General features: G+C 43.1%; 1 protein-coding gene across 1 annotated transcript in view; it reads right to left on the bottom strand.

Annotated features, from left to right (window-relative positions):
• Nucleotides 1-26,816, bottom strand: part of GAP43 (growth associated protein 43) — a 59,169-nt gene extending 32,353 nt beyond the window's left edge. The window contains exon 1 of the mRNA XM_027653575.1: nt 26,501-26,816. Within this exon, the coding sequence (XP_027509376.1) occupies nt 26,501-26,530 (30 nt within the window). The 5' untranslated portion in view covers nt 26,531-26,816. The remainder of the gene's footprint in view (nt 1-26,500) is intronic.
• Nucleotides 26,817-27,118: the final 302 nt, after the last annotated feature.

Below are 27,118 nucleotides of genomic sequence, written 5' to 3'. Positions count from 1 at the left end.
CAGATAGGAACCAGGTCTGGCAAGGATAGGTTTCACATATTAGTATTCCATCACATCCCCCCTTCATTTACACACTTATATGTAAAGTAAACTCATACTAATACTTTATATTGACATATTCGTGATATTGTAAGAGTACATGCAATGTATTGCCATTTTACACAAAACAAATGTCCTCTGTTTCACTTAGTGTGAAATAAATCATAGATCCTATAATGGCAGAAGGACTGGAAATCACTGAGGTTAGTGGATACAGAGCTAAATGGATATATAAAAAGACACACATGGTCAAATGTCCATTTTTTTATTTGGACCATCTTCACATAGCCACTGAAGACACTGTGCAAAGCTTTGTTTTTATGAAACACACTGTTAGGCTTTTATGTCTCAATCTACACAGCCCACAGCATTTTTCTAGTCCTAGAGGGATGATCCTCTCACCATCTCCATCTGCTTGTCTGCCACACCTCCAGGTTTCTAGGACATCCCTTCCCAGGCAGACTGTTCCTGTAAGTGAGATTTTCCTTGCTATCACATAGCTGAGAGAGTGGGAGATAAGAAATTAATGTTTAAGACACAGGTAGGGCAGAGGTTAGTTTTTAGGTACTAGATATGTAGAAATTTCCTGGAGCCATGACCACAAGATTTGTAATCTCTGGCCACCTTTTCACCTTTTGTCTCCAAACTCACAGCTTACAGGGGGGTTAGATTATGGCAAACAATTAAGAAAGTGTTACTATAATGTCCAGGTCCTTTTAAATGTCTCACATGCTGGTATTTCAGGAAAGGAAAAATGGAGAAACTAGGTGTTTCCCAGATGTTCCATGTGCTTTCCAGCCACATATAGGCAAAGAAAGGAGGGGACTGAGTGCTTTGGTCCTTGATTGACCTTTTTCCACTTGTCTCTCATGGTGTACCTCATGGCCTGGCCTTGGAAAAATAAACATATAGTTTTGTATTTTGAATGTTGGGATGGAGAGACCAAAAAAGAATTTGCTGTTCCATTAAAAGGTCCTTGAATATTATATGGCCTCCTCTGCCCCTCTCCATAGCTCTCCTTTACCTGGTGTTTCTCTGCCCTCCAATGTACAGCATGTATCAACTTCCTTAATGTTCATCCCAGGATCAGGCTGCTATACCATCAGCCAGTACCCTGGTATCCTGCTCTTTTCTGTCATTAGTTAGGAACTCCTCTTGAACGTGACACTGAATCCCAGAGCCCTTTGATACACATTGCTATCTCCCAGTATTCTGAAACCTGTGTGCTATGAGCCCAGATGTAGGACTTACACATCTTTCACCAGAGAAAGCATCAATACTGGCCAGAGCTTGGACATCCATTGGACCAGTTATCAATAATTTGCTTCACAACCCAAGGGAAATATGATATCCAACTATTAAAAAAACAAACAAACAAGTTGTGTTCTCCATATGCAAAGATATAGGGGCCCAAAGTCATTCCTTTCTCATGACACCTACGCTAAGGTACGTGTGGAAATCTTTCCTTCAGTTACTTAGGTGAACTAGCATTGAATCAACTAATCACCTGTGCTATTTGTGGGGTTAAGGTGCATCTCAGCCCATGCTCTATTCCTGACTAGAGCACAATGTATGTTCACACTGATGTTATTCAAGGTCACTTGGGCCCAGACTCACAAAGAAGTTTAGGCACCCAACTCCCACTGATTTGACAGGATTGAGTCACCTCAGTGTCTTTTGTTGGTCTGGCTCTACATGACCTGATTTGTCTCAGAGACAGCATTTAAGGAGCATAAAAAAGACCAGCTGTCTCCCCAGAAGGAGTGAAACATGGACACGTGAGAGAGAGAAAAGGTTTTCACGCCTTGTGAAGTGAGGAAGCAATTTAACACACAGAACAGCTTTTTTTAACCCAGTTAAATGGTGTGAAGGCACCTGGCTAGAGGATGGCACCTGTCAGCACAACCTGTCTGCAAGGTGAGGAAACAAACAGAGTTCCTTTTTTTCCCAGGATGACTATAGTGATGGTGGTTAAAACACCCTTGAGAAAGAAAAGGTTAATTCATCCCTCTGAAGTCCTATGCAGGATTGTTCCCCAGGGTATAACTAGCAGGATTTCAGCTCTCCAGTTTCAAATCCTCCAACAGTGGAGTTTCCACCCTTTTCTCTACAAGATCCTCTCACATATTGGAAATTTCCCCTATATTTTATGGAATAAGATAATGATGGTCAGGCAGATGGATGGATGATAGAAGATAATCTAAGCTACACCTATTTAGATATTTCCAGCGCGCCTTCTCAATAAATTCATGATACTCCCCTCACCCACTTTGCGACTCTCCATTCTGTTTGTCACTGTTTCTGTCAAGTTGGTGGTTCACCGTGGTGTCATCTACTACCCTGACGCTGCTACAAGGTGTGTGCATATTCTGGGGTATGAGGGCACTGAGGACACAAGGTCTTTGTGGACTGTGTTGAAGGTCTTGGGTGTTTGGCACAATTAACATCTGTGCTCCTACTTGAGCTTGGATCCTGGTGCAAACTGTACTGTCAGTTGTGCCAATCTCCATTTTGGAGGGAAATATGTGTGTCACTCCAGAAGGAGCCAGACAGCAGACATTCAGATAAAGGGATCGAAGCCTAGAAAGGAAGCAGGAAGGTATCCAAGCTAACAGCATAAATCTACTCCCAATATAGCTTGCATTGAAGAAATTCAGCAAAAGGAACAGGTGAAAAATTACCTTTGAACTATGCTTTGATTAGAAGACTCCATTCAAATATGTGATTTCTGATGCAGATATGCTTAGACAGAAATGCAACCTTGGATGTCACTGAACTGAAGAGAAATTTTATTTAAGCTCGAACTATGTGGTTGGTTTGGGTCAGTTTGGAAAAGGAAGGTTGCTGCTATGTGGATTATATTGAAGTAGTACATTCAGACTCTGAAACTCATGGTCTGCTGACCATGAGCAGGTAATTAAACCCAGAATTATCAATCTTTCTCCCTCCCCACCTTTTCTCTCTCACTCTCTTTTTTTTTTTTTTTTGGCTTGCTTGCTTAGTTTTGGACTCCACAAAAATTTTCAGGGAATTGTTATTAACCTCTGGTGGCTCAGAGTGTTTGCTCTCATGAGAGCTGGACACATTTGCTTTTGATCTATCTGCAGGCAAGGGACAGAGGCTAATTTACTGCTCAGACTTGCTTCCCTGAGATCTAGGCCAGACAGCTGCTGAGACTCCCCAGAGTCCAGGCTTATGCAAGGTCTCCAGAATCACTTGCACAAGAAGCAGCAGCTTGCATCCTGCTCCAACCCCATTCCCTCCATGGGAACACAGGGCATCCTATCCTCCAGGCATCTCAACCGCACCACTCAGCTTGATGTTGTCTACAAACATGGTGATGGTGCACTCGATCCCACTGTCTGTGTCACTGAGGAAGACATTAAATAGCACTGGTCCCCACAGGTACTCCTAAAGGACACCACTTGTCATCAGTGTCTGCTGGGACTCCAGGTTGTTGACCACTACCCTCTAGATGCAACTTTCCAACAAATATCTCATCCACCAAAGAATCCACCCATGAAATCTATGTTGCCAATTTAGAGAGAAGGATGTCATGGGGGACTGTGTTAAAGGCCCTAAAGAAATCCAGATAGATGACATCTGTGATGACATTTGTGGCCCTTCCCCTGTTCACTGGTGTAGTCACTCCATCATTCAAAATCACTACATTAGTTAGGCAGGACTTGCCCTTGGTGATGTTGTGCTCACTGCCCTGTCCTTCATGTGCCTTTACTTGTAGCTCTGTGTTACCCTACTAAATGGGAAGGGCGATGTGCTTACTCTGCCCTTGAAACCTGAAGTTTTGCTGTGGTGCTGCAGGGGAGGCAAAGTGCTCTCACGAATATCCTGTTCAATTATCACAGACCATCCCATCAGCCATGCTCATGTCAACAAAGGCTTCAATGAGGAAAATGCTCTGACTATGCACCAGTCTTCTCTGTCTTTTCACTCTGCTCCACAATGAACTTCTGCTCCATAGGGCATCTGGACAGCGATGTTCTACAGGACCTTTCACCCACCACTGCTTTATAACTAGCACCTGCACAAAGAAGAAAAAGTGTTTCTCCTCCTGAACTGCAGCTACTGCTGTGATAAAACCCTGTGGCTGCTACCTGTGCCCTCTGTGACATATAGCAGTTAAACTTCAGGAGGGACTGGGGTGTATATCCCACCCAAAATTACAAGGTGAACTGAAGAAGGTAGCAACCAGGATTCTTGACTCAGATCTGGCAAGGCCAGTAAAGTAAGTACTGCCTTTCTTACTGTTCTGTTAACCTCCTGGTAAGACCTTCCTCTTTTGTTTTTCTAACCTCCTGAAAGAGAGCCTAAACCCATACACCACCTTTAACCAACAGCTCCCCCATTCCCCAAGTAGCACCATACAATCTTTCAAATCATCAGAGCCGCCCCCAGCAAAACCCAGGTAAACAATATTGTGGGTTTATGGAATTAGATAAACTGGCTCTAAAACAGCTCCACCTAAGATATCCTCTCTCATAACCTGTTCAGCTTTTGTTCCAGATAGACCAATCCCATATCCCCACTGCAGATGAACTCTCTGTGTACCAGGATCTTGTATCTGCAAAGAGCAGGAATCCATAGCACAGCTTCTACCTATTGGTATAGACTCTTATCTCCTCACTGGGACAGCTGGCTTCTTCTCAGCTTCTGGTTCTGATGGATTCAACAGGTCTCAGTGGTATGGCCTCTCCTTACCAGCCAGGATTGGCTCTACTGGCTCTGCTTATTGTTCAATGGGATTTCCTGACCCTACTACCATCAGACCCAGCCTGATGGACAGGGAGTCAGCCTTGCTGCTGGAGGCAGAGAATTAGGGTGTTGAGTGCTGGCTCTGATCTTCATAGAAACTCAGTTTATTGATTTGTGTTGCAGATCTTCATGCCCATCTGGGCTTAGCTGACCCAGAGACTGCCCTCATGCATCCAAATGTACTTTTTCCTCTGTCTTGTCCTGGATACTCTCTCCACCCACCTTTACTTCAGTGGTACCATCGGTGCTGATGTTTGCTCCACAGATCTTCTACAAGGTGGCTGATAGACTAATGACAGCACGTCATGAATTCCCCACAAGCAGCGGGTAAGATATGGATGTTAACAAACAGTTGTACTGAGATCTTATTGGAAGTCCAATGCCAAATGTAATGTCAGATAATGAAAATGGAGCATAATTTCATTGATTTCAATGACATTTTACTAAAGATGTATTTTACAAAACCTCTGTGATCTGATGCTCCGCACAACTTGCAAGAGGATACACTGTTAAGTTCCAGAAGAACTATGAACCCAATTGAATTTGTATTTATAGCATTGAAAGAGCCTCAAATACATGCTGTGTAGCTAACTAAAGCATTGTGCAATACTTAAGCTGTATTCTTATCTATTTCCTGCTGTCAGTGCAGGATGAGAACATCCTCAAAGACAGGTTACATGTCTGCTGGAACCTGAAAGGTCTCCAGAGGGGACCTGTGTGACGCAGCTTCTTTTACCCAAGAACCTGGGCTTGAGCAACTGAGAACGTGCCCAGTTTCTGTAACCTCAGTGCTTTCCACAGTCTGTAAAACTGATGAATCAGGCCTGTGATTGCAGCTGTGACTCCTGAGTGGCACAGTGTCAAAGACATGATGTTGTGCTATATCCCTCTCCCATCTTTCAGGTAGTGTTGTCACCAGAGTACAGCCATGGTTTTGATTGGAAAGATCCTCTGGGGCCACAAGCAGCTGGACACAGACCCAGTAGCCCCAGGGCTTAATCACTTATTCTAGAGACTGGCACTGAGCTATGGGAAATGCACATGTGGCTTTGAGCCATTTTGTTTCCTACTTTGCTCCTTTCCTGTATTCAACCCTACAGAAAAAGAGAGAGGGGAGAGGTAAGCCTGCAGTGCATGCTGCAAAAGGCTCTTTGTGGACCCTGTTAAGTTACTTCTATAAAGACCCCCAGCCAAAGGGAACATGTTGAATAGCTGTGTTAGGGAAAAACTGCCACAAGTGTTTGGATCTGCCATTTAAAAGGGCTAGTATATCACAGCCACATTTAAATAGTCACCCAGATCTTCTCCTAATCTTCCTGCTGCAGAACAGCAGTTTTTTTCTTTCAATTTTTTCACTCCTTGGGATTTCCATCTTAAAGTTGTTATTAAAAAAAGGCTTTAATAAGCTTTAAACATCTTGGTCCTAAAGTTTTCTGTCTTTTTTTCCATTCCTCAATCAGGAAGCATGTCATTATCCTCAAAGCACTGCACATTGTGATGTGTTTTCCCCAGGCACACAGTTTAGATGACTCTGTGTCTGGTGCATCTGTAGCAGGACTGTACTGTACATCCAGGCACCCCTGGAGACCTATCTGTGGGGGATTTACTCAGCAGCCCCCTGGCAGAGAAGTCAAGGGAAAAAGGATCCCCTGATAAGGACAAGGCTGGGTAGGCAAGGTGTGCAGAGCTCCTTCCACTTTTTTTTCTGATCTACCGCAGGTGTGATACAGAAATAGAGTTTTCATCTTGAGAAGGACTTATGAGTTTCTGGAAGAGGAATCTTCTTCCCTCAGGATCCTATGCAAAGCCAGACAGAAAGTACTGGGAAGTTTGCACAGACTATCTAACACCAGAAAATGGGCAGTGCTTTCTCTTCTGTTAGTAAGACGAATTCACATTGTGCAGCTTTGTCACACACTGAAGAGGAAATAACTGGAAATCTCCAGGGTCCTCTAGGCCCACCCCGTACAGTGCAGCAGGGCTGCTTTTGTTCGTCTTTAACACACACAGCAAGAGTGTTTTTTACCAGTCTTTGGACATTTCCCCCAAAGATGATTCTCTGGGTTTCTCTGGCAGTTTATTCCTTTGATAAACCAAAGAATTTTGGCCAGCCCCCTGCATCTTATCTGTACCAGGATCAGCTTGTTTCTGCTTTCTTAGTAACACTCCTTCATATATCAATAGCTCTCACCTGTCATACTATCCCTCTTTGTTAGATTACTCTTCCTAGTCCTCTTAAGCCCTACTCAGAGATCTTACTTTGGTTACTGAATTTACATTTGTTCTACTGAGAAATTACTAAAATGTCTCTCCAGCTTTAATGAATAATGTAATGAAACACTCTACTTACTAAAATAGTAATTAGCAATACAGCTAAAAATAAATCAATGTGTGGATCAGACTCCCAAAGGCAGTAGGAAAAGCTGCAGCCATGAAAATAGGTGGAGCTGCAAATAGCTAAGCACTCAGGGGGAAAAAAAAAGAAAAGGAAAAAAAAAATCCTAGGGAAATTTATGAATGGCCAAGTGTCCTATAGATAGTTAGCAATCCACACAGATTTTTAAACACTGCCCTGAGTCTGACTGCTCCATTTCCTGCAGCCTCCCCCAAATGCTATTCAGCATATTTAGGAGTTTTCCGAGGATGTCAAGAAGTTGGAGCAGCTAGGACAGGTAAGATGAAGTGGAAGAATGTCAAACACTCTCCAGAGGTTCTCCAAGAGTTTCCATTGTCCTAATGGTGAGCTTCAGGATGAAGGAAGAAGAACCAAATGCATAAGGATTTATAATGTTGACAACCATTACTATTTCTACATCTTTGGGAGAGATCTCCTTTGTGGTGCAGGAGAGAAAGCGACAAAACAAGCAACGGGAGGAAAAATAATTCAGATACTATGTTTATGGAGGAAAAACAATTCAGATACTACAGGAGCCAGCTTGCTTTCTTCTAGCACCACAAAAAATATAGTGTCATTTCTTGGTAGAAAGACATAATTCCTGCTTCTTCAGGAAGCCTCAGGACAAGGCTGGCTCTTGCCAGTCCAATTTATTAACCCAGTAACATTAAAAATACTAAGTCCTTGATAAGAAACATCATTGGAGTCAAGTAAATCATAGGTTTACCCAAATGACACAAAGATTATGGTGTGCAAAATGTTCACCTTATGTAGCCACATTATGTAATTAATTACACTCTACTTTTCAGATGAACTGGTCCCTCAGTCATGAAAATAGACACAAATAATGCAAATTCCACCATAGTGAATGATTATCTATCTAAAATTTTCCCAGGAGCGTGATGGTTTATTCCTTTTTATTTTTTTACTAATTCTTTCTTTTGCTTCCTTCTCAGTCAGAGAGAGGAAATCATATTGTACAACTGTCACAAACTGCATGTCACAAACATTCACACACACATATATATATATAAACATAGTGGAGTAAGTGAGTAATTTGCAAGAAATTCACTGCCTGAAGTGAGTTTGCATAATGAATTCACTAAACCCTACTGAAACTAAATCAGAAATGAACCTTAGATAGAGAATATTTTCAAACAGATTAAATTCAACAAGAGTCATTTTATCCCTTCCAGGAAGACTGAGTTACGAATGTACAAACACTTTCTGTACTCCCTCAAAGAGGACACTAAGGTTTTGAGATCTGCATGATCCATAGTATTATCTGTGAATACTCATGTAGAATTGCACCTATTGAGGCTTTCAGCTAACTAAAATTTTGATCCCAGTGCAAAGCAGAGAAAAAAGTTTCCACATGTATTTTGCTTTGGTTGCAGAAGCAATAATTTTGAAGCCTGAAGAAAATATAACACATTCCCCCAAGATGCCTGCTTTACAGATTGCACTCTCACAGAACTTTACTATGAATTATTAACATTTTAGTGTACATTCCTATGCTTTAGCTCTAGTGGTTCTATATAAAGTTGATTGAAAGAAGAATTAAAGGGCCAGGTTTTAAGGAATGAATGGTGGGATCTTGACAAATGCCTACTTGCCTTAATCCTGTTGAAACCAGTGCGAATTAGGCACCAAGGCTCTCTGAAAATCCTGCTTGGCTACTGCCTATATAAATCTTACTTCTTAGGACAGTTCTGTAAATTTCCTAATACCACCCTGCCACTGTTTGGAACAAGGCTCGTAAATATCTGTTGCAAGATTGCAAAGTAAAACAAAGTAGCTTACAGAAGACTTAAAGCATTAGTAGGAAATCTGGATATTTGAAGCTTAGGAAACTCAGGGGTATAAAGAGATTACGCTAAAATCTTGGTCCTAGTTTTTGCAGTTGGAAGTTGGAAAGTTAAAATGCAGGAGGCAGAGACTTGGCAAAAGAGAACAGAGGATCTCAGGGTTAGGGCAGCCGACAGATGGCTGCCCTACAGCACTGCCCCACCTTTGCTGCTGAATTCCTCTGTTATTCTGCCTGTACTTTTCGTGGGTTGATTCCTAGTGACAAGTTCTGCATCTCTGAGTATCTGACTTCAGACACCTTGAGTCTGATTTGGAGCAGTGCTGAGCACTCAGAGCTGCAGCTGACAGCAATGGGAGATGTCTTCAGATATGTGCAATTGAAAAAGAACAACAACCTACTTATAAAAGTCAGGTCCTCTGTTTCTGAAATACAGGACATAAAACTAGGGATCCCTGCTGACCAAACTCTTTGTGCCTCAGCTGTCCATCTGCAAAAACAGAGTGAAAATACTCAGTTGTCTCATATGGGTGTTGCAAAGATTTACTAAGTAATATTAGGGATGTGCTCAGAATCACAAGACAGCCCAAGAGAAAATTAGTATTTCTGATTCCAGAGCAGAGTTTCAATACTATTAAGTAGAGTTGTGGGGTCACACGCTGACTTATTATGAGAAAACGAAATATTGAATAACTGCTCATTAAGTGAGCACTGTGTATTCTGTGACCTGAATGTGAGTAGGAATCCCTGAAAAGAAAAGTAAGATGTATTACTGTTATTAGAAGTGTATTGAAGTGCATTCACAGGAGGAGACAAAACAGAGGTTGCATGGGCAACTACATTCCCAGTGTTGGCTAATTCTCTTTATACTTGATTTAGCATTCTTAATAACTTTCTTCTAACACAGTTTCTCCATAGTCTTTATCACACATATATAAGCTCGTGTTGCAGCTGAAGCCTAAATCTATTTTCACTCTTAGTAATGTGGGATAATTCAACTTTTACCAGATTTCACTTTCTAAAATGTAATTAACTAAATCACAGGAGCTCAAACCTCTTGGCTTCATATGCATCTTACAAAAGAAAAAAAAAAAAAGAAAACAAATAAAACAACTTCCAGTGTCCAGGAGATGTCAAACCCCCTACTTAGCACCTCAGGTGAGATGAGGGATTTTTCAACAAGCAACTCCCAGGCCGAAAACAGCAAACCCGGGGTGCCCATCCAGTGTGGGGTGGGGTGAGACCAGGTGTCCAGCTGAGTCTCAGAGCTTGGAGGAAGCTGTTGGCCTCAGAAGCCCCTGAGAGTTTCCTCCCACATGGAGATACTGATAAAAAAGCAGTCCTAACATCAGCAGCGTGCTGGAAGCAATACGTTATCTCCATAGCCTCAAGCTGCACCAGGGAAGGTTCAGGTTTGACATGAGGAGGAATTTCTTCACAGAAGAGGTTGTCATGCATGGGAATGGGCTATCCGGAGAGGTGGTGGAGTCACCATCCATGGAGGTGTTCAAGAAATGACTGGACATGGCACTTGGTGCTGTGGTTTAGTTGACAAGGTGGTGGTTGGTTAAAGGTTGGTCTTGACGATCTTGGTGGTCTTTTGCAATGTAAATGATTCTGTGATTCTGTGATTTCATTTGTGGGAGTCATATTTCAGTCACTCAGTATCTGCCTCTGGCTTAAAAGCCCCAAGTTGGCCATCCTTGACTTAGGTGAGGCAGGATTATCAGTAGAAAATTAAACCTTTTTCTTAGCAAAAAATAAATTAATAGAAAATATGTCTTATCTGGCAATTTAATGAGCGCACAACTGCTGCATCAGGGAATAGGCCCCTAAAGATTTAATCATTTAATATGTACAAAAAAGCTCCTGAACAGAGAATTACTTTGCTCAAAAGATCAGTTATACCCTTGCCTAGTTTTCAGCAACTCCATGGCTACCCAGGAACATCAGAGCTGGAATAGCAGGGGTGCTGCAGGGCAGAGGTACAGGGTGTTGATAAAAGTGGAGCAAAGTAATGGCAGAAATCCTGTTCAGCTCTTTCCTGTGCTCTGTGTAACTGAGCACTATTTCACTGCCACTGGCAGCAAACTGACCTCCTGTTTACACCAAAGCACTTGAAACTTGTGTTTTTTAAAAAGTACGTCTATCTCCAATTCTGATTAGCTTCTCCAGGCATTTCTGTGCTGCTCAGTTTTTGGAAATGGATTTCCAAACAGCAGAATCACCCTGTATGGTACCTCTCAGAGGTACTCAGCATACTCTTTTGTCTGCTGCACCAGACAGCAGAAGAGCTTAGAGGCAAGTAACCAAGAGAGACGTTGAAAAATTACAGGTTGGGGATGTCAGCACCAATCTTACCATACTGTGTGAAGCTGAGAGGCATGAATCATATGTGAGAGATGGAACTGAATGGATATAAGGAGACAGCTCAATGAGGAGCACATTTTCCCCTCTGCAGGGATAGGTCAGAACCACGGAAGAGAAAGAAGTAAGCAAGCCCTGCCGGTGTGCCCACTCACTGCCCTTCGTGAGATGGGAAGGCTGACCTTAGCCTGGGAAGGCCCCTTCAGTTCTGGAGTGGATGCTTACAAGTTGCAGCATTATCTGCTGTGGTCAGTGCTTCTTCTTCTTACAGGGAGAAGAAGCCAGTGAAGCCACGATCACAGACACTTCCAACAAAACTATCTCCTGACCTAGTCCAGTACCTTTTCTGCCTCCCTGCTCACTTCTATGCTGTGGCAGTGTATACTTCTTCTGTGGCCAAGCCAGAAGCAAGGATGGCTGCAGGGTTAGGCTGAAACCCCACCTGATTTGTCAGTAGTAGGGACTATAAAATCTCCACCATCTCACAAATGCTAACACAAGACCTACATTTCCACTGCTTCTTGGCAAACATGCATCAGGTTTGGCCCACAGAGACAACCACACATTCACTTGGCAACAAGGTCTCTTTCTTGCCTGCACTGACAGCCTCTCCACTTCCATTCTTAACTGGCAGAGGGATAGTGTCCTTCCTCCACACCTGCCAACAGGACCTTCTCTTTTGGCCACCTGTACCACCTCCATGATATATATCTTTGGCTCACTCTGCCTTGACTATCAATTCTGATTCAGTCTAGTCAGCCAGAGGTTTAACTCCAGAGGAGCAAGAATAAGGTCTCTTAAGCTGCCACAGAGGGCAATCTCAGTAGGAGGTCCTCAAAATAGGAGACAGAATATGCTTATGGGGCATAGGCTTCAAACCATAACTAGTGGCTAGATTTGGTGTGTTTACAGTGTCATGGTCATGCCATCCTGGCACATCTCAGGACAACAGACACAGGCACAACTCTTCTTCCATGCTTACAGAGGGCCAGAGAATTGCTTTTTATTTTTTTCCCAAGACATATGAATTTCTGTACTGGGATTTTTGTACTTCCATTTTAGTCTCTGCTATGAAAAACCCTCCTTTGAGCAAGTCAGGCTGTTTTGTGCACCCTTGGGAGAGGTAAACTTCCTTCTGGAGATAATTCATGGACACATAGGCTTAAGAGGGAACATATCATCAGCAGCCAGCATATGTAGCCACAGCGGGAAAAATGCCTGATCTGTGCTGGGCCAGAAAATTGTGTCCCATCTTACACATCAGAGATCTAAGAGAGCAAAAAGCATATTCAAAAGCAACAGCATATTCAGATTATGGAGAAACCCCAGGCAGACTCTCATCAATAAAAGTGTATGACACTGTATCACCAAGGTTCTTGCCTCCTCTCAGGCTCCCTGTTAACCCGAGTTTGAAGGCCCTGATCTATTTTTTCAGTCCATCCTGGTGTGGAGCTTACGACCCAGACAGATCTGTTGCAAGCACAACCTCCCGACCAGAAGATCCTCCAGGGCAGCAACCAAGAATCTGAACTTCATGAGAACAGCACAGGCTCAGGATACAGCGCCTGTGACACCACAGACCCACTCGCTTTCTCAAATTTCCATGTCAGCCCTTCCTTAGGAGATCCTCTCATGGAGTCCTATAGGCAGATACATGTCCCACCCCACAGACACAAATATAAAACAACTGGCAAATAAAGCAAACAAATGCTTTCAAACTATTCAAGCTTTTCAAACTATTTCTTCCAGGTAAGGAGAAGGGAGGGAAAGAAGAGAGGAACAAACCCATTCTTTTTATGTTATTTCTAGATTAATTCATGCAAGGCATATGAATACTAGTTTAAAAGCAATTGGTTTTATATAGAGAAAACAGGCAGAATGACTTCAGCAGATTATTCCACTTTCTTCTGTGTCTCAGTTTCCTCACATTCAAGTGAAGTAATAACAAGAATATTCCACACTTGATTTGTTAAGGATGTAAGCTGACATCTTCCTACACCAGTGAAAAGTGTAGTAACTAGTTTCAGTGATAACATATTTGGCCCATTTTTTCCCAATTATTTGCAACCCATCATGCACAGGCACAAGTAAAAAGTAGTGTGACTCATGTATTACATAAAAAGACTGTCTTACAAGCATCTTTCTGGGCATACGTTAAAGGTGAAAGCAGAAAATGTAAAATGGAGACTATCTCTGAAACATCACTTTGACTTCCTCGAGCATGTGCCTTTTAATAGTCTTTGTCCTAACTTTTTTTCTTGAAAGTCTCCCCCACCGGAGCGATTACAAAGGACAGACAGAGCTCACTGAGTGGGTAACGATTCAGTATTTTCCTGTTATCCTAATTTCAAGCATAGCAAAGAGCCTTATTTGCCACACATCCTTCAAACCCATCACTGAATGCAGAATACTGATTTCCTCGTGGTCTTTTTCAGTGGTGCTATTTTGCCGTAATATCTCAGTGCTTCATAAGCCTTAATGGATGTTCCTCCAGGGAGGTAGGTGGGGTTGTTATCTCTATTTTACAGACACTAAAATCAGACACAAAGAGGCTAAGGTCAAATTGGCCAGAGCACCCACTAATTTTGAGTTCCTAATTTGTGATGCCTTGGGTTAGTGTTTCCCCAGGTCTGTATGTGCTGACAGCAGACCCTCATAAAATACTGGCTCTGCACTTCTGCAAGTCAAACCTCAGGTGGCTCAAACTGAGAACCCAGAAAATGAGAACACACCAATTAGTGGCCACCCATGGAAAACCTCATTTATATGGCCTTTTCATATCACACAGGAACTTGTGACAAAAGGCAGGAAAAAGCCTAATTCTTCAGGGCAGTATTCAATTACCAAAATAAGTGACCATTCTTCTGTTTTTGAACAGCCCCCTGACCAATTCAATATGTAACCCTGGCAGTAAATGAAACAGGAGACCTATAGAAAACAGCTTCGTTTATGGCAAAACCTTATTCAGTCCCTAAGTATATTCCATTCTGTGAACTGAATGAGACAGGGATCCTACTAAAAAGAAAAAAAAAAACCAACAAAAAAAACAAAACCAAAAATCCAATAGTATTTGATCTTATAATTAAGAATCACATTTTTATGTCTGTTCACGAGAGAAGACAAATTAAAGATGGACAGGCAACCCTTTTAATTAATTCTCTCTATTCTAAGTGTTTGACTTTGAAAACTAAATGTATGCTTAACAAAGGTGTTTAATCTATTTTAAAAATGTAAACTAAAAAGGAAGGAAATAGGAAATTTCATCATTTGAAATTATAACATTCTCCTTTTTTGTGTTATAAAGGCACAACTGTTGCCTACTGAATGGTTGCAAAACCCTTTGTGCTTTCAAAGCTTTATTCCTCTAATCTCAACAGATACAGACAAATAACAAATTAAAAAACCACAGTGTCTATTTGAAGAAGACCCCTACTAAGAAAATTCTTGTCCAAACAGGGAAAAGCTCAGCGAAATTTGATGTAGTTGAAAAGACTGCCTTTGACTTCCACAATTTATCTCATCTCCCAGAAGTTGGGTAATCCTGAATATAGGCAGGGTGTCTTGTTCCCCCTCTTGTGTTTCAAAAAGGCTTGGGAATAACCAAAGGATATCTTCCTGAGTGTTGTGTGGGCTCAGCACGTGATAATGGAAGATACCATAGATCAGCTTTAGTTCTTCTATATTCTCATGCAGCAATAGCTCTTCTGCGGCATGGGCATACATCCAGTGAAGGTGAATACTATATCTCAGTATGTTTTATTCTGTATTCCCAGCAACTGCTAGGACACATCATAATGGCAGCAGAGGGGATTAAGCACTGAAGGTGACTGCTAGTAGGACTACAGCACTCTGGTTGGGAATTTCTGAGTGACTGCCACGCAAATGCTTTAAGACAATTCATGTCAGGCAAGCAGAAGAAGCCACCAACTGATAAATCCCTTGTAATAATTCTCTCATGAAGATGATGAAAAGGGAGCCTCAGTGTGGAGTTCAGTAGATGTCTGGGTTCAGAAGATGGACATTAAAGCTAAGTCTAGGAAGAAGGTGAGATGTCTTGCAGAAACCACAGACTTTACAGGAAACATAGACTGAACTAGAAAATATGGGTAAAACTAGGCAGCTCAGTACCATAACACACCAAGTAAATGCATTTTGTACCTGCCTAAAATGTTGAAGACAGACTGACATCTAAACTGTCTGGGTTTAGGCATCTTGCTCCAATTATAGGGGGCATATCTTTTAGTTTGGATTCCAAGTCCTGAATCCCTGCCCTGAAAGAGACAACTACAGTTCCTCTCTGACAACATGCAATAGATAGGTATTTATTCAGTATCTCAATGGACAGACTAGCTCCCCTAAATTACAGGAGATGTTGATTCAATTCTCTACTGTACCTGAAAAAATCTCAAGTCTTACCTTCCTTCTACAAAAGACTGTTTAGAGCAAGCTGTTCCCATCTATTCCTGCTTAAGCTCTTAGGCTTTTTCCATGGAAGAATTAAATAAGCATGAGGTCAGAGATGGAGCACACAAAAGTAAACATTGCTTTTAGCCTATTGGTTAAGCACTCTTCTGCAAGAAGACAGGTTGGGTCCAGTTACTGCTTCAGTGACTATTTGATACTAATCATATGAAATAGTGTTGAAAGAGCACAAGGGACCATTTAGTCCATCCTCTGGTCCAGATGTGCCTCATACAGCCTTTCAGTGATTGGAGCTGCCATAGTTTTCTCAATATATTCAAGTGCATCACAGTTTTTTTGGATTCATCCAAAGTCTAGTCTGAGTCACTCCAACATACCATTAAAGACCACTACTCCTAGTTTTATGCATCATGAAAAGCAAGAAGAGATTATCCCTATTTTCTTGCACTCTTCAGACTAGCATCTGAACCTCTCTCAGCCTTATTCCTTTTAGGTTAAACAGCCCTAATTATTTCAGTCTTTCCTCACAAAGTGTCTTTCCCTTGACCTCAAGCAATTGTCACTACCCCAGTCTTCACACTCTCTCACTGGACCACACTTTCTCGGAGTGCAGTAAGAGACTAAGGCAGGATATTTTAGCTGAGTTTTAAATGTGCACATCAAAGCTGAAGGCTTATTAGATGTGTCTTACAGTCTGTACTCCCATTTGCACAACCTGGTAAGATGGTGTTTCCCTTCCGGGCAATAGAATGCTGTTCTAGGCTACCACTGAACTTTTGGTCCTCTAGAGACCCTGTCTCCCCTCCTGAAGGACAGCCTAGCTGACTTGTGGTATCCCACAGACAGCTGGCTGCAATTTAATAATCATTTCCATAGAGAGCACTTTACATTCACTCTGATGCTGTTCAAACCAGGTCTCTGGTTTAGCAAGCTTGTCTTGAATTACAGCAATTTCCACCATCCCATACCTGGCTTATGCCATCTGCAGATTTTATAAAACACTTCCTCTAGACAGTCATCAAGGATAAAATTATAATATAAAGTACAATGTATTTAATGAAAATGTGAAGCACTAATAGGCCACAGCTCAAGCTTGTGGCAACCTGCTCAATAGAGTCTTCCGTTTCGACAGGAAATCAGTGAGAATCGCTCATTGAGTAGGATTACCTACACCAGTTCTGCATCCCTGCTGTAATGTTTTCCTTTGGAACACGTTTCTTTGCTTCATTTATGATAAAAGCCTGTGAGATAATGTCAAAATCCTTACAAATGACAAGGTATGACAACTACTTCCTCTGTATCCACAAGGCTTGTTATAGAAGAAAGCTAAATTAGTTTGACATGATCTATTCTTGACAGATCTGTGCTGGCTTCTAATAATCTCCTTTATTTGATTATTTCCACCATTTTTTCTCCAGGAATGAACTCAAATTGCTTATCTTCTGCTCATTTTCAGCCCTCTGACACCTCATCCAGCCCTCATGTGTCTTCAAAGCACTCAAAGCTCATGGTTCAGAGATCGCTTCCATCAGCTTTGTAAATAAGCTAGGATGATTTGAAAGAACCATCTTACATCAGTACATCCTGACTTGTTGTGCCTTTTTCATAGATCCTGATCTTCTTCTTTTGTGGCTCCAATAACTGTTATAGCCATCAACTTGCAGCTGATCACGTTACTGGAGATATGGAAAATGGGCACAAAATGCTTTGGTCTTATTGACAATGCATGATGTTAAACTTCAACCAAAGTTCTTCCCTTGTCTCCATGAGTATCATAAACGCTAAAGTAGAGAGTCAGGATGATATTCTTTCACTCTCTTGCTCTGGCTCAATTAATATTTTATCTGTCCATGTATTGAGCTGATTATGGTTTATAAAATTAAGGACCATCTAGGCATGCCAGTAAGCAGCCTTTTAATGTTATGGGGGCTTTACAGTTGTAAGTGTAATTATCTTGGGCCTTTAGGCACCTCTACAGTCAGAAATGAAGGAAGCTCTAAAGTCTTACAGCTTATGATGGACACCTCTAAGAAGGTAGTTCAACTTATAACAATCGCTTATTTCTCAGTTCAGAACAATGGTAAAACACTGTGATATGTTTCAGACTCCTCTTGACAGTCACACACTGATTAAAAAGTAATGAAATTCCATAAGATAAGACGTTATCTTATGGCATCTCTTCCTGAATTGTGGAATCATCCCACTCAAAGGAAAAAAACAAAGTACATAAGGAAGGAAGATTTACTAAAAGTTCCTATGAGCCACTAGGGATAATTTTTCACAAATCTGTCAATTCTTTTGTGTTCTACAGAGTCTACCAGTACAGATATACTGATATCCTAATGATGGTTCTTTTTGCTGCATATCTAGTTTCACCATATAAGAGGGAGCTTCAGGTACTGTTTCATATATTAACTTTGCTAACTATCCTCTGGAAGTTATCCAAATTCTGATGCTTCATGGAGATTTCAATCAGCTTCAGTTCTTCATGGAAGAAGAACTGAAGTTATTTTGGGGGCAGATTTTTTCCTTAGTCCATCTGTCATTTCCTTAGGATTTAATCTCTTCTATCTGATATTCTGACTGGAATTTAGGATACAAGGGAAAGAGCATTTGCCAGTGCAGTGCTTTAGGTGGGACTGGTTGCATCCATATCATGCTTTTGACTGCAGTTTTAACAGACAACACTAAACATCAATTTTCTGTTGCAGTTGTCAGTCCTCAAAACTCTATATAGGGCTTGAAATTCTTCTATGTCTTCCACGGGAAATGCAAAGAGCAGGAAGGGTTAAAACAACTGTTTTTCATCTTTGGTCAGGCAAAGTCTCCATTCTGACAGAATCATCTCAGCCTGTGCAATCCAGGTTGCTGCAAGCTGCCAGTCTTACTACTCCAACAAAACAAACTAAGAATTAAAATCTTGACCCTTAGAAAGGTGCCCCCAATTCTAAGGAACACAATGAAGTCTCCCTGCTGAGGGTAAACTTTTGGCCCAGCTTCTAAAAGCCCCTTTGCTTCAGTTCCCCATCTTTCCACTACTGCCTCCTAGCTGCATTACGCTTCTCAGGCACACCAAGCAGGTGATGCCCTCCCTGCATTTGCTCAACAGGTGATTTCCAGCAGTGGATTTCACTCTTATATGGAACTAAATGGCTGCAGATTTTACTGTCAGCAAATCAGCAACTGTCACTTTTTTCTTTATGTCTTCCCTTCCAAACCTAGATGATTTTTTTTGTTAGATTATTTATAAATCCACCACAGAATGCCTTACTCCTAAAGCTGTGGGCAAACAGAAGACGGAATGATACAAGAAGAACAATGGTCAATTCAAAAGCACTGTGGTTTACGTCCTGGTAGTTTCAATTTGAATTAATATAAATGACTGGCATCAGGTGCAAAAGAGCAAAGCATAGTAACATGCTGCCCAACCTACACACGCTTGAGTACTTAACATTGCAGATTTATAAGGTCATTGGATGCTATTAATAAAATAAATGGATTAGACGCCATTCAATAGTCTGATGAACTGCATGAAAATTGATAATAGTCCTAACAATTGTAAGAGTAATCGAAACAGTAAATTATTCTGGACATCACCAATTATTAGAAATCATCCCAATTCATAAAAAAAGCCCTGAAGTTCCTGAGAGCACAGTATCACTCCTAGGAAATTATGAGAAGAGTGGAATAAAACTAGCTTCAGAGCTAGGTTCAGATGTAAACACACTGCATGGCACCCCTAAATTTTAGGGTTATTCAAACCAAGTGAGTGGTTCTTTTGGACCTTTTTAGCTTACAAATTACCATCACTTACAGAAAGGTTTATCCTCCAGAGAGGGTGCCTAAATACTGTGAGATGTCCCGGCTTTCTATAAGTAGAGATATACTGTCATTATGGCTGGAATTAATTCAAGAAACTTCAGATATAAGATGAGTAATGAATGGCACTGACATTTATTGATCATAATTTAAAACAATATAAGTACATCCTGGCTTCCCTTTTGGGACATCAAAATGAACTGATCCTGGTGCAAGGAAGGCAGGTTCAGGACATCCTGTCTTGGGCCAACAAGACAAGTGAAGCACAGCCTGCCACCCAACAGTGGCATTAGTAGCCAAGAGACAAGCCCGGAAGAAGTATAAACCATCAAGAAAACAGGAATAGTGATAGTAGTTTGTATTGCATGCACTGCTCCATTACCCTCCCCAGCAGCTGGGCAACTTTTACCTATGCTAACAGCAAGGTGACAGGTGAAGACGCATCACTTTCTATGGGTGCTCATTTGTAGCAGCTGCAGTTGCTGCCCAAGTGGAGAAGAACTGGGAAATCTGCAAAAGCAACTGGAAGCACAAAGAATGAACCCAGCTTCCCTTCTGATGCCAATGCCAGGAGGGATGAAGGCAATAAGACCCTGGTGGCAGTGGCTGATGCTGCCAGCAGGAGTCCCCAAGAAGCACAGTGTAATGGAGGGCTGGTACCCAGTTGGAGGAGAGCAAGAGCAGCAGGAGGATTGCATGGTCAAGGGAGCAGGGGGAAGGCAAGGAACAGAACAGATGGGGAGAGGAGACAGAATGAATAACAGTGGAGACAGCAGGATCAGTGTAACTCCAATACAAATTCCTTTTGTTATATTAAAACCAAATCACTAGTTTTGTTACATTAGTCCTCCACCCCATGCACATATTGAAGGTTGGATCATTATGGTGGTGGGGGAGGAGCTAGTACACTGGTGAATAGCAGGCAGAGAACAAAGTTAAAGCCCTACTCTCAAGCTCTGGTCCATAGTAATAAAGCCTGGGTCTCAGAAAAAAATCAATGGTTTGTGTTAAAGGAACTCAAGGGGCTAATAAACATCCCAGCACTGCAGGAGTGACTAAGGATGGATAAAGCAGTGATTTGCCTGTCTAAAGCACCTCTCACCTGAAGGCTTCTGAATCCTTTCTTTTTTCTCACCCACTAATTATTTCATTTCCAAACTAAAGAAGTATCTTGCAGAGACGGCCATTACAGTCAGAGAATCTATGCTTATATCAAGCTAGAAAGCAGGTTAATGGCTCTGCTAGGAAGAGAAACCAGCTCTCCCTAAACCAATTCCTGTATACCGGCCTCTGGTGCTCGCAACCATGAAAAGCCATCGAGTTTTACACACACACTCAGCAGGTGATAGAGAGAGTCCTAAGGAAATATAAACACCTTCTCCACATGAGGCCATCAGAGCTCTGAGGTTACATGTCACCTCCTGGTGTGCTCAGGAGGATCTTGGAATTATAGATTAAATGAATGCGGATGGATTCCAGACTTTGATTTTGGACTTCACATGTTAAAGGTATTTCATCTGGATACCTGCTCTGGTACTCCCACAGCAAGATACTCTGGTATTTCTACCAACAATGTATGTGTACCTTCCACCATGCCTTTCTGCATGACCAGCCTCTTCTTGCCAGCCTGACACTCCTTTGTGTGGGGTTGTTTCCTTACAGCTGAACACTGAGACTTCAGAACTTAGATGCAGACAGGTACAGATTGCTGCCAAATCTATCCCTGAGACTCGTTCAGACTTACAGCAAACAGGGGAATCACATAGTGACTTCCAAAAGGCATCAAGACAGAGCTACCATCAAAAGATTTCTCATTCTCAGGTGTCTTTAGCCTGATACTGTCATCAGAGCTATTGTTCATTCTAAAATCCAAATAAAGCCCTCCCTGCGTAGGGAGGAAGCCTAAGGCAACAGAAGAGAAACAAGTCATTTATGTACAGGAAGAGGGGACAACAGGAGAGTTGTGCAGAAGGAAGGATGTGTGGGCCAGCAGTGCATGGACTGAGCAAACAGTAGCCAGTGATGCACCAACAGCTGCAGCCATGCAGAGGTATAAGCTTTTGCTTCATATTATCTCATCCAAAAGTAGAAGCAATCTTCAGGATGTATCTGCTGTTTTACTTGTTAATATCTCAATCCTTCAGTACATACATGCCTGCTTGGTAAAGATTAGGCAGAACTCACTTATGCCCCATGTCCTCTGCCATGGACAGCACACGGAGCAGACAAAAGCCATTATGAGGAGCACACGCCTCACAGCATGAGGCCAGGGAGCCCAAACAGAGATACACATCCTTGATTTGCATCATGCAAGACCATCAGTATGCTCCCATCTTGCTATGGGCAATGGGCCCAGTTCATCTTCCCACTAGCACAAGAAGGTCTTGCAACTTGGCAGGTGCCAGCAGTGGGGAATTCCTGCTCTCTAAGAAATGGGGAGAGGGAAATACAATGTCTGCGCAGAGTGGCTACTAGATCCTGGGATGTCATCACAGAATCCATGACAGCTAGCCTGAAATGAGAGTGGACTTCAGGTGAAAATTCTTTGCACTTTCTCCTTCTAGTCAGTCAAAGCAACACGACTATAGGAGGAATCCCTCACATCACTCATCCCCAAGTGGTGCCCACCCTCTCAGCGTGGCATGGACAGCATCTGGAGCTACAGCTCATTTTCATATCCTGAGGCAGAACCAGCTCTGACAGGCTACGCATTGGCCCAGGAAAAGTCCTCAGACAATATATGCCAGTTCCTTGGGCTGCACATGTGTACCCAGCCTGGCACATCCAGACAGAAGATTCAGTTCAGCCCTCTCAGAAGGGATACCTCTGCATACTAGTGGGTACTGCCTGACTGCTTTTGCTGGGACTTTCTTTTGGGAGCAAGTGGTGATAGACAATTTGGATCAACAGACAGGTTTCTTTCCCACTAAGCATTACCACTGTCCCGCTCCCCCTGGAAAATCTGCCTGCAATTAGTTCCCTAGGAGAGGGCTTGCCTGTGCCATTAAGAACAGTTACATTACACTATCTAGGAGAAATCAATGTCTCTAATAGTCAGCAAAGGCAGTGGAGGAGGGCAGGGTGATGGGAGGGGTGTTTCTCTGGAGACACCCTTCTCGGTAGAAATCCCAGAGGTATTGCCCCAGGAAGAGAAATAGTAGAGACCTAGAGTAATTAAACTTCCATGCAGCAATTGTTTACTGGAAGAAGCACAGAAACCACTCAGTGTCTCTCAGAAATGCAGGGGCAGTGACTAGGCTCTCCCCAGGTGCAGATGAAGTGCCTCTGCCCTGAAATCACTGGTCTGTGGTGGTTTACACCACGCTGGCAAGTGGAGGGAGGAGGGGCATGGATGGACACCTTTCCTTTAAAATACCCCTTTCCCTCAAAATACCCCTTTCCCTCTCTCCATGTTGGTGTTTAAAGGTAAGACCACGCCTTGCAAGTTTTGAAGCACCTGTATTGTGTGGCATAATTAAGTTATCTTAAATGAGACCTGAGACATTTTAACATCCTGAGGCAAGAAAGCTTAACTCTGCATGCATCTTCCTCGCTCTCTTTTTCTCCATTTCCTCTTTCTCATACACCTCTGCAGTTCCTGGAATGATAAGACACCTCACCGCCTGGCTGTAATTGCTAGAACAGTTCCCTAATGCTTTTGCCTTCTCCAATTGCATTAAACTGCATTTTTAGAGGTACAGCCCTGTTTATTCATGCTCCTCGTGTGGAAGGGGAAAGAAATGCAGACTGCCTTTTTTCCCCTCTCTCTCCTTTGATTTGATGGGTGTGGCAGGTCTAAACCTTTGCAGCCGCTGGCTCTCCAGCGCTGGGGTGAGGAGGAGAGGGACCGAATGGGAGGGAAGCCGTCGTATATGGCTGGTGATGAATGAGACTCATCTCACCCACAAGTGGGAAACCTGCTTGCGGGTTATTGTTTAATCACTCATGCAATCCAATACTGAGCACATACCCCCATAACGTCCATCTGTTCTAGTATGCGGTGCATGCAACACTTGCATTTCTAGCCACCTATCTCACTATCCAGCTCTGCATGTTACTGCCTGCATCTCTTGCCGGCAGTAAAGGTTAAGTTCAGCTTTTCAGATACTGCTCTCGGTTGTGCTACCTTTCAGCTGAATATTTTGTGGGCTCAAATTCAAAGCTGCAGTCAACTGTAGGCAGAAATGACAACACCGAGCTATCTACATCTCTCAGGGGTGGGCACAGTCAGTCAGATACTTTGCTCTTCACACTGGCATCGCACCCACAAGAAAGAATATCTGCAAGGTATGAGTGTGTGAACATATTTGTCTCTGAGGGGTGGGAGGACAGACACACACAGGCACACCTAGACACAAATGTGAAGAGATTTCTTCCACGCCCAAGCCTGTAATTTCAACATTTTGCTCTTTAGCTGCCAGAAAGGCGGGACAGCAGGGGCTTCCCCTGGAAAATAATTTGAGGAGAGCTGTCTTTATTTTGGGAAGGAAACTCCTCCCTCTGCTGAAGAACCCATTCCATATCTTTTTCTCTGTGAAAGGTCTGGGTGGGGACAGAGGAAGAGCACAAGCTGAAAACCAAGGTCTTTTTCTTCTCCAAATTAAAGCTTCCTCTGGTGTATCATCAGCTTTCCTGGGCGAACTGCTATACTGCCAGTTTGGCAATTGTGGTGTGTATTCAGGTACAGGAGCAGCAACTGGGCTCTGAGCCCAGGAATATCCAGTGAATATGCACAGGCAGGCACATTCAGGTTGTACGGCTGCATAAGGATCCAGAAAGCATGTGCGAGTGCACGGTGTGCCTGTGAGTGTATGTGTAGTACAGATGCAGGCGGTCGGAGAGCGGAGATTGTGCTGCACATGCACGCGCAGAGGGGTGTGTACCATGCGGTGGATTAATGTACGGAGTGGGAAGAGAGGACTGTGTGTGATCAAGATACCTGCATGCCATGCATTTCTAAATGCGACTGAATACAAAACGACAGGGGCAAACCCACACAGATATAAAGAACAGACACATCAGAACATAATTCAGGAGCTTTAATGCCCAATCTGTGATGGTACGGGCAAAATTATCCCTCTCCCTCAATAGCTCTTTTCTGACTCCAAAGAATCCCAGAGCTACCGACTTTATTTTAAAATTTGCTGTGCACCTCTGCCCACTGCTCTGTCACTTTGCCTCCCTGTCTGCCTTCCTTCTCCTCCGCTCTTTTCATCCCATATTTGCCTGCAGAACGTGCTTTGCTGGCTGGCTGCAACGTGTTCCCCCCCAAGCCTTCACTACCTCCCTCCAGATTTTAGTGAGCATATCATTAATTGCAAAGCATTTGAAGAACCTGCATGAGGAAAAATACAGGGTGACGCAGGGTCTCTTTCTATCCCAACCACTTGCCCCTCCCCATTATTTTACAAATTTTCTCCTTCTCCATCTCCATTCAGAAATATACTTCAACCTGAATTTTTTTCCAACACTGCTCTGTTCCACAGTAACTGTAGTTACTAACATCAGCATATTAGGCTATTGCTCCAGAATACTGCAGTGCTACATTGTAAAACACATAGAAATGTATGCATATTTAAGGAAAGTAACCAGTAGGGTGCTGTGCCTAAGACTGAGTTTTGCCCTCAGAACAAGGACCAAAGCTCCTTGTCACTATCTACAAATCTGTAATTTGTGGAAGTTTCAAAAATGCCTTACGAAGATATCTAGGGCCAGTTCCTCACTCAAAGTTCCAACTGCATAAATCCAGCATCCTCCCAAGAAAGTCCAAGAGGTTCAGCTAAAGTAGGCTCTCTTAATCAGGAGCAGGTTTTGGCTTTCACACAAAATAAAAAGGGAAAGGATGAGAGGAAAATTATCTAAGTAGCTTTTTTTTTTTTCAATTTCATTATCATTTTGCACATAAATATGTTGACACTGAAAACTACCCACCACCCAAACCTTCTCATCATCCCAATTCCTTTATAGCAAAAGCCGGGCGGTACCGGTAAAGAAAAGGAACTGGTTTCCAACAGGTTCACACTGCGAGCTTTTCTTATCCCACCCGAGTTCGGAGCTAACAGAGGCGTGGTCCTCTGTCTCTTTACCAGCTGGTGCACAGTTGTCTAACTGGTTGTACTATGAACGGTATTGCAAAGAGGGTGAGTCTCCCACTCCTCAGGCTAATGCTTTTGTTATGAATTAATTGGATTTTTCACTATAGCATAGGCTTAAAAAACAAACAAACAAACCCGAAAAAGCCACCGCAAACTCCCTCAGGTTAATTCTTGCTCAGATTGTTTTAACAAAAAAAAAATGAATACACCTGTCCTCCGAGCCACCTCACGGCATAGGCACATAAAGCATCTCCCATTCATCAGAGCCAGGAGCAATAGAGAGCATTCTGACCAGGGATCAAGGCTCGCTGGGCATCCGTTCTTTTTTGGCATAAGATGAAGAATTGCTTCCTTTATCTCCAAGGTAGAGCCAGATCTCATCACGTTTCCTGCCAGCCGCACCCCCACCCCCCAATCCACACCCTCAGAACCACAGACAGAAAATCCTAGGCAATATAACTGCCCCCTATTAAAAAATAATAAGAAGAATAGAGGGGAGATTCTGGTAGCTCCCCAAATGTGGATGTAGGCCACCCCCCTTCCCCACATCACCAGCCCCGGAAAGGCAAAACAGTCACGTTGCAGGGTGTGAAAAGAACCTTCAGTCGCAAGATGCTGAAGAATTGCAAAAGAGACGTCTGCTGAAAGCAGCTGAAATTTCCTCCCCCCTTCCCCAGCCGCTACCCCAGCCCCTCACACACTCAGGCAGACACGCACCCCACGGACACCCAACAGCCTGGGAGATTTCTTAACAGAAGGAAATATAAAAATCTTCAGCTCTACCTGTTTTGTTCTTCTCATACAGCACAGCATGATCGTATTGTCCCCTTCCTTCCTTCTTCTTCCTTCCTTCTCCTCTCTCCTTTTCCTCTTCTCTCTCTTATCTCTCCCCCCCACCCTCTCCGCTCCCTCCCTCCCTCCCTCCCTCTCTCTCTCCCTCTCTCTCTCGCTCACACACACATACACGCACACGAGCACACGCGCACACACACACACCAGGGCAGTTAGCAGCAACTGTAAGGTCCACAGCTATTGCTCATCACACATGCACACGCTGCCTCTCCCTGCCTCCCTCCCTACCCTTCCCAGAATTGTTCACCAGCTCTCCCTGACTCGTCACCTCCCCACCCCACCCCCACTCCGGCAGCCATCCCCCCCCCCCCCCCCAAGTCCCTTGCCAGCCTCATGAATAATTAAAATCTTCAATCTGGACCCAATTACCCAACGACTTTCCCACTGTACAGAGGCGACAGGGGAGAGGGGACACTGCGGGCTGCGGGAGGGCTGGGGTGTGTCTGGGAGGTACCGGGTGAGGAGGGGGACCGGGTGGGTGGGGAGCCCCCAACCCTACTCCCACCGGAGCAGCCAAAGCCCCCAGCCACAGCCAGGAGTGGGATTTAT

The sequence above is a fragment of the Corapipo altera genome, unplaced genomic scaffold, assembly GCF_003945725.1.
Source record: "Corapipo altera isolate COAL_440 unplaced genomic scaffold, ASM394572v1 61, whole genome shotgun sequence".
Taxonomy (NCBI): domain Eukaryota; kingdom Metazoa; phylum Chordata; class Aves; order Passeriformes; family Pipridae; genus Corapipo; species Corapipo altera.
Note: the sequence above shows the minus strand (reverse complement) of the source record. Positions and strands in the feature narration are given on the sequence as shown.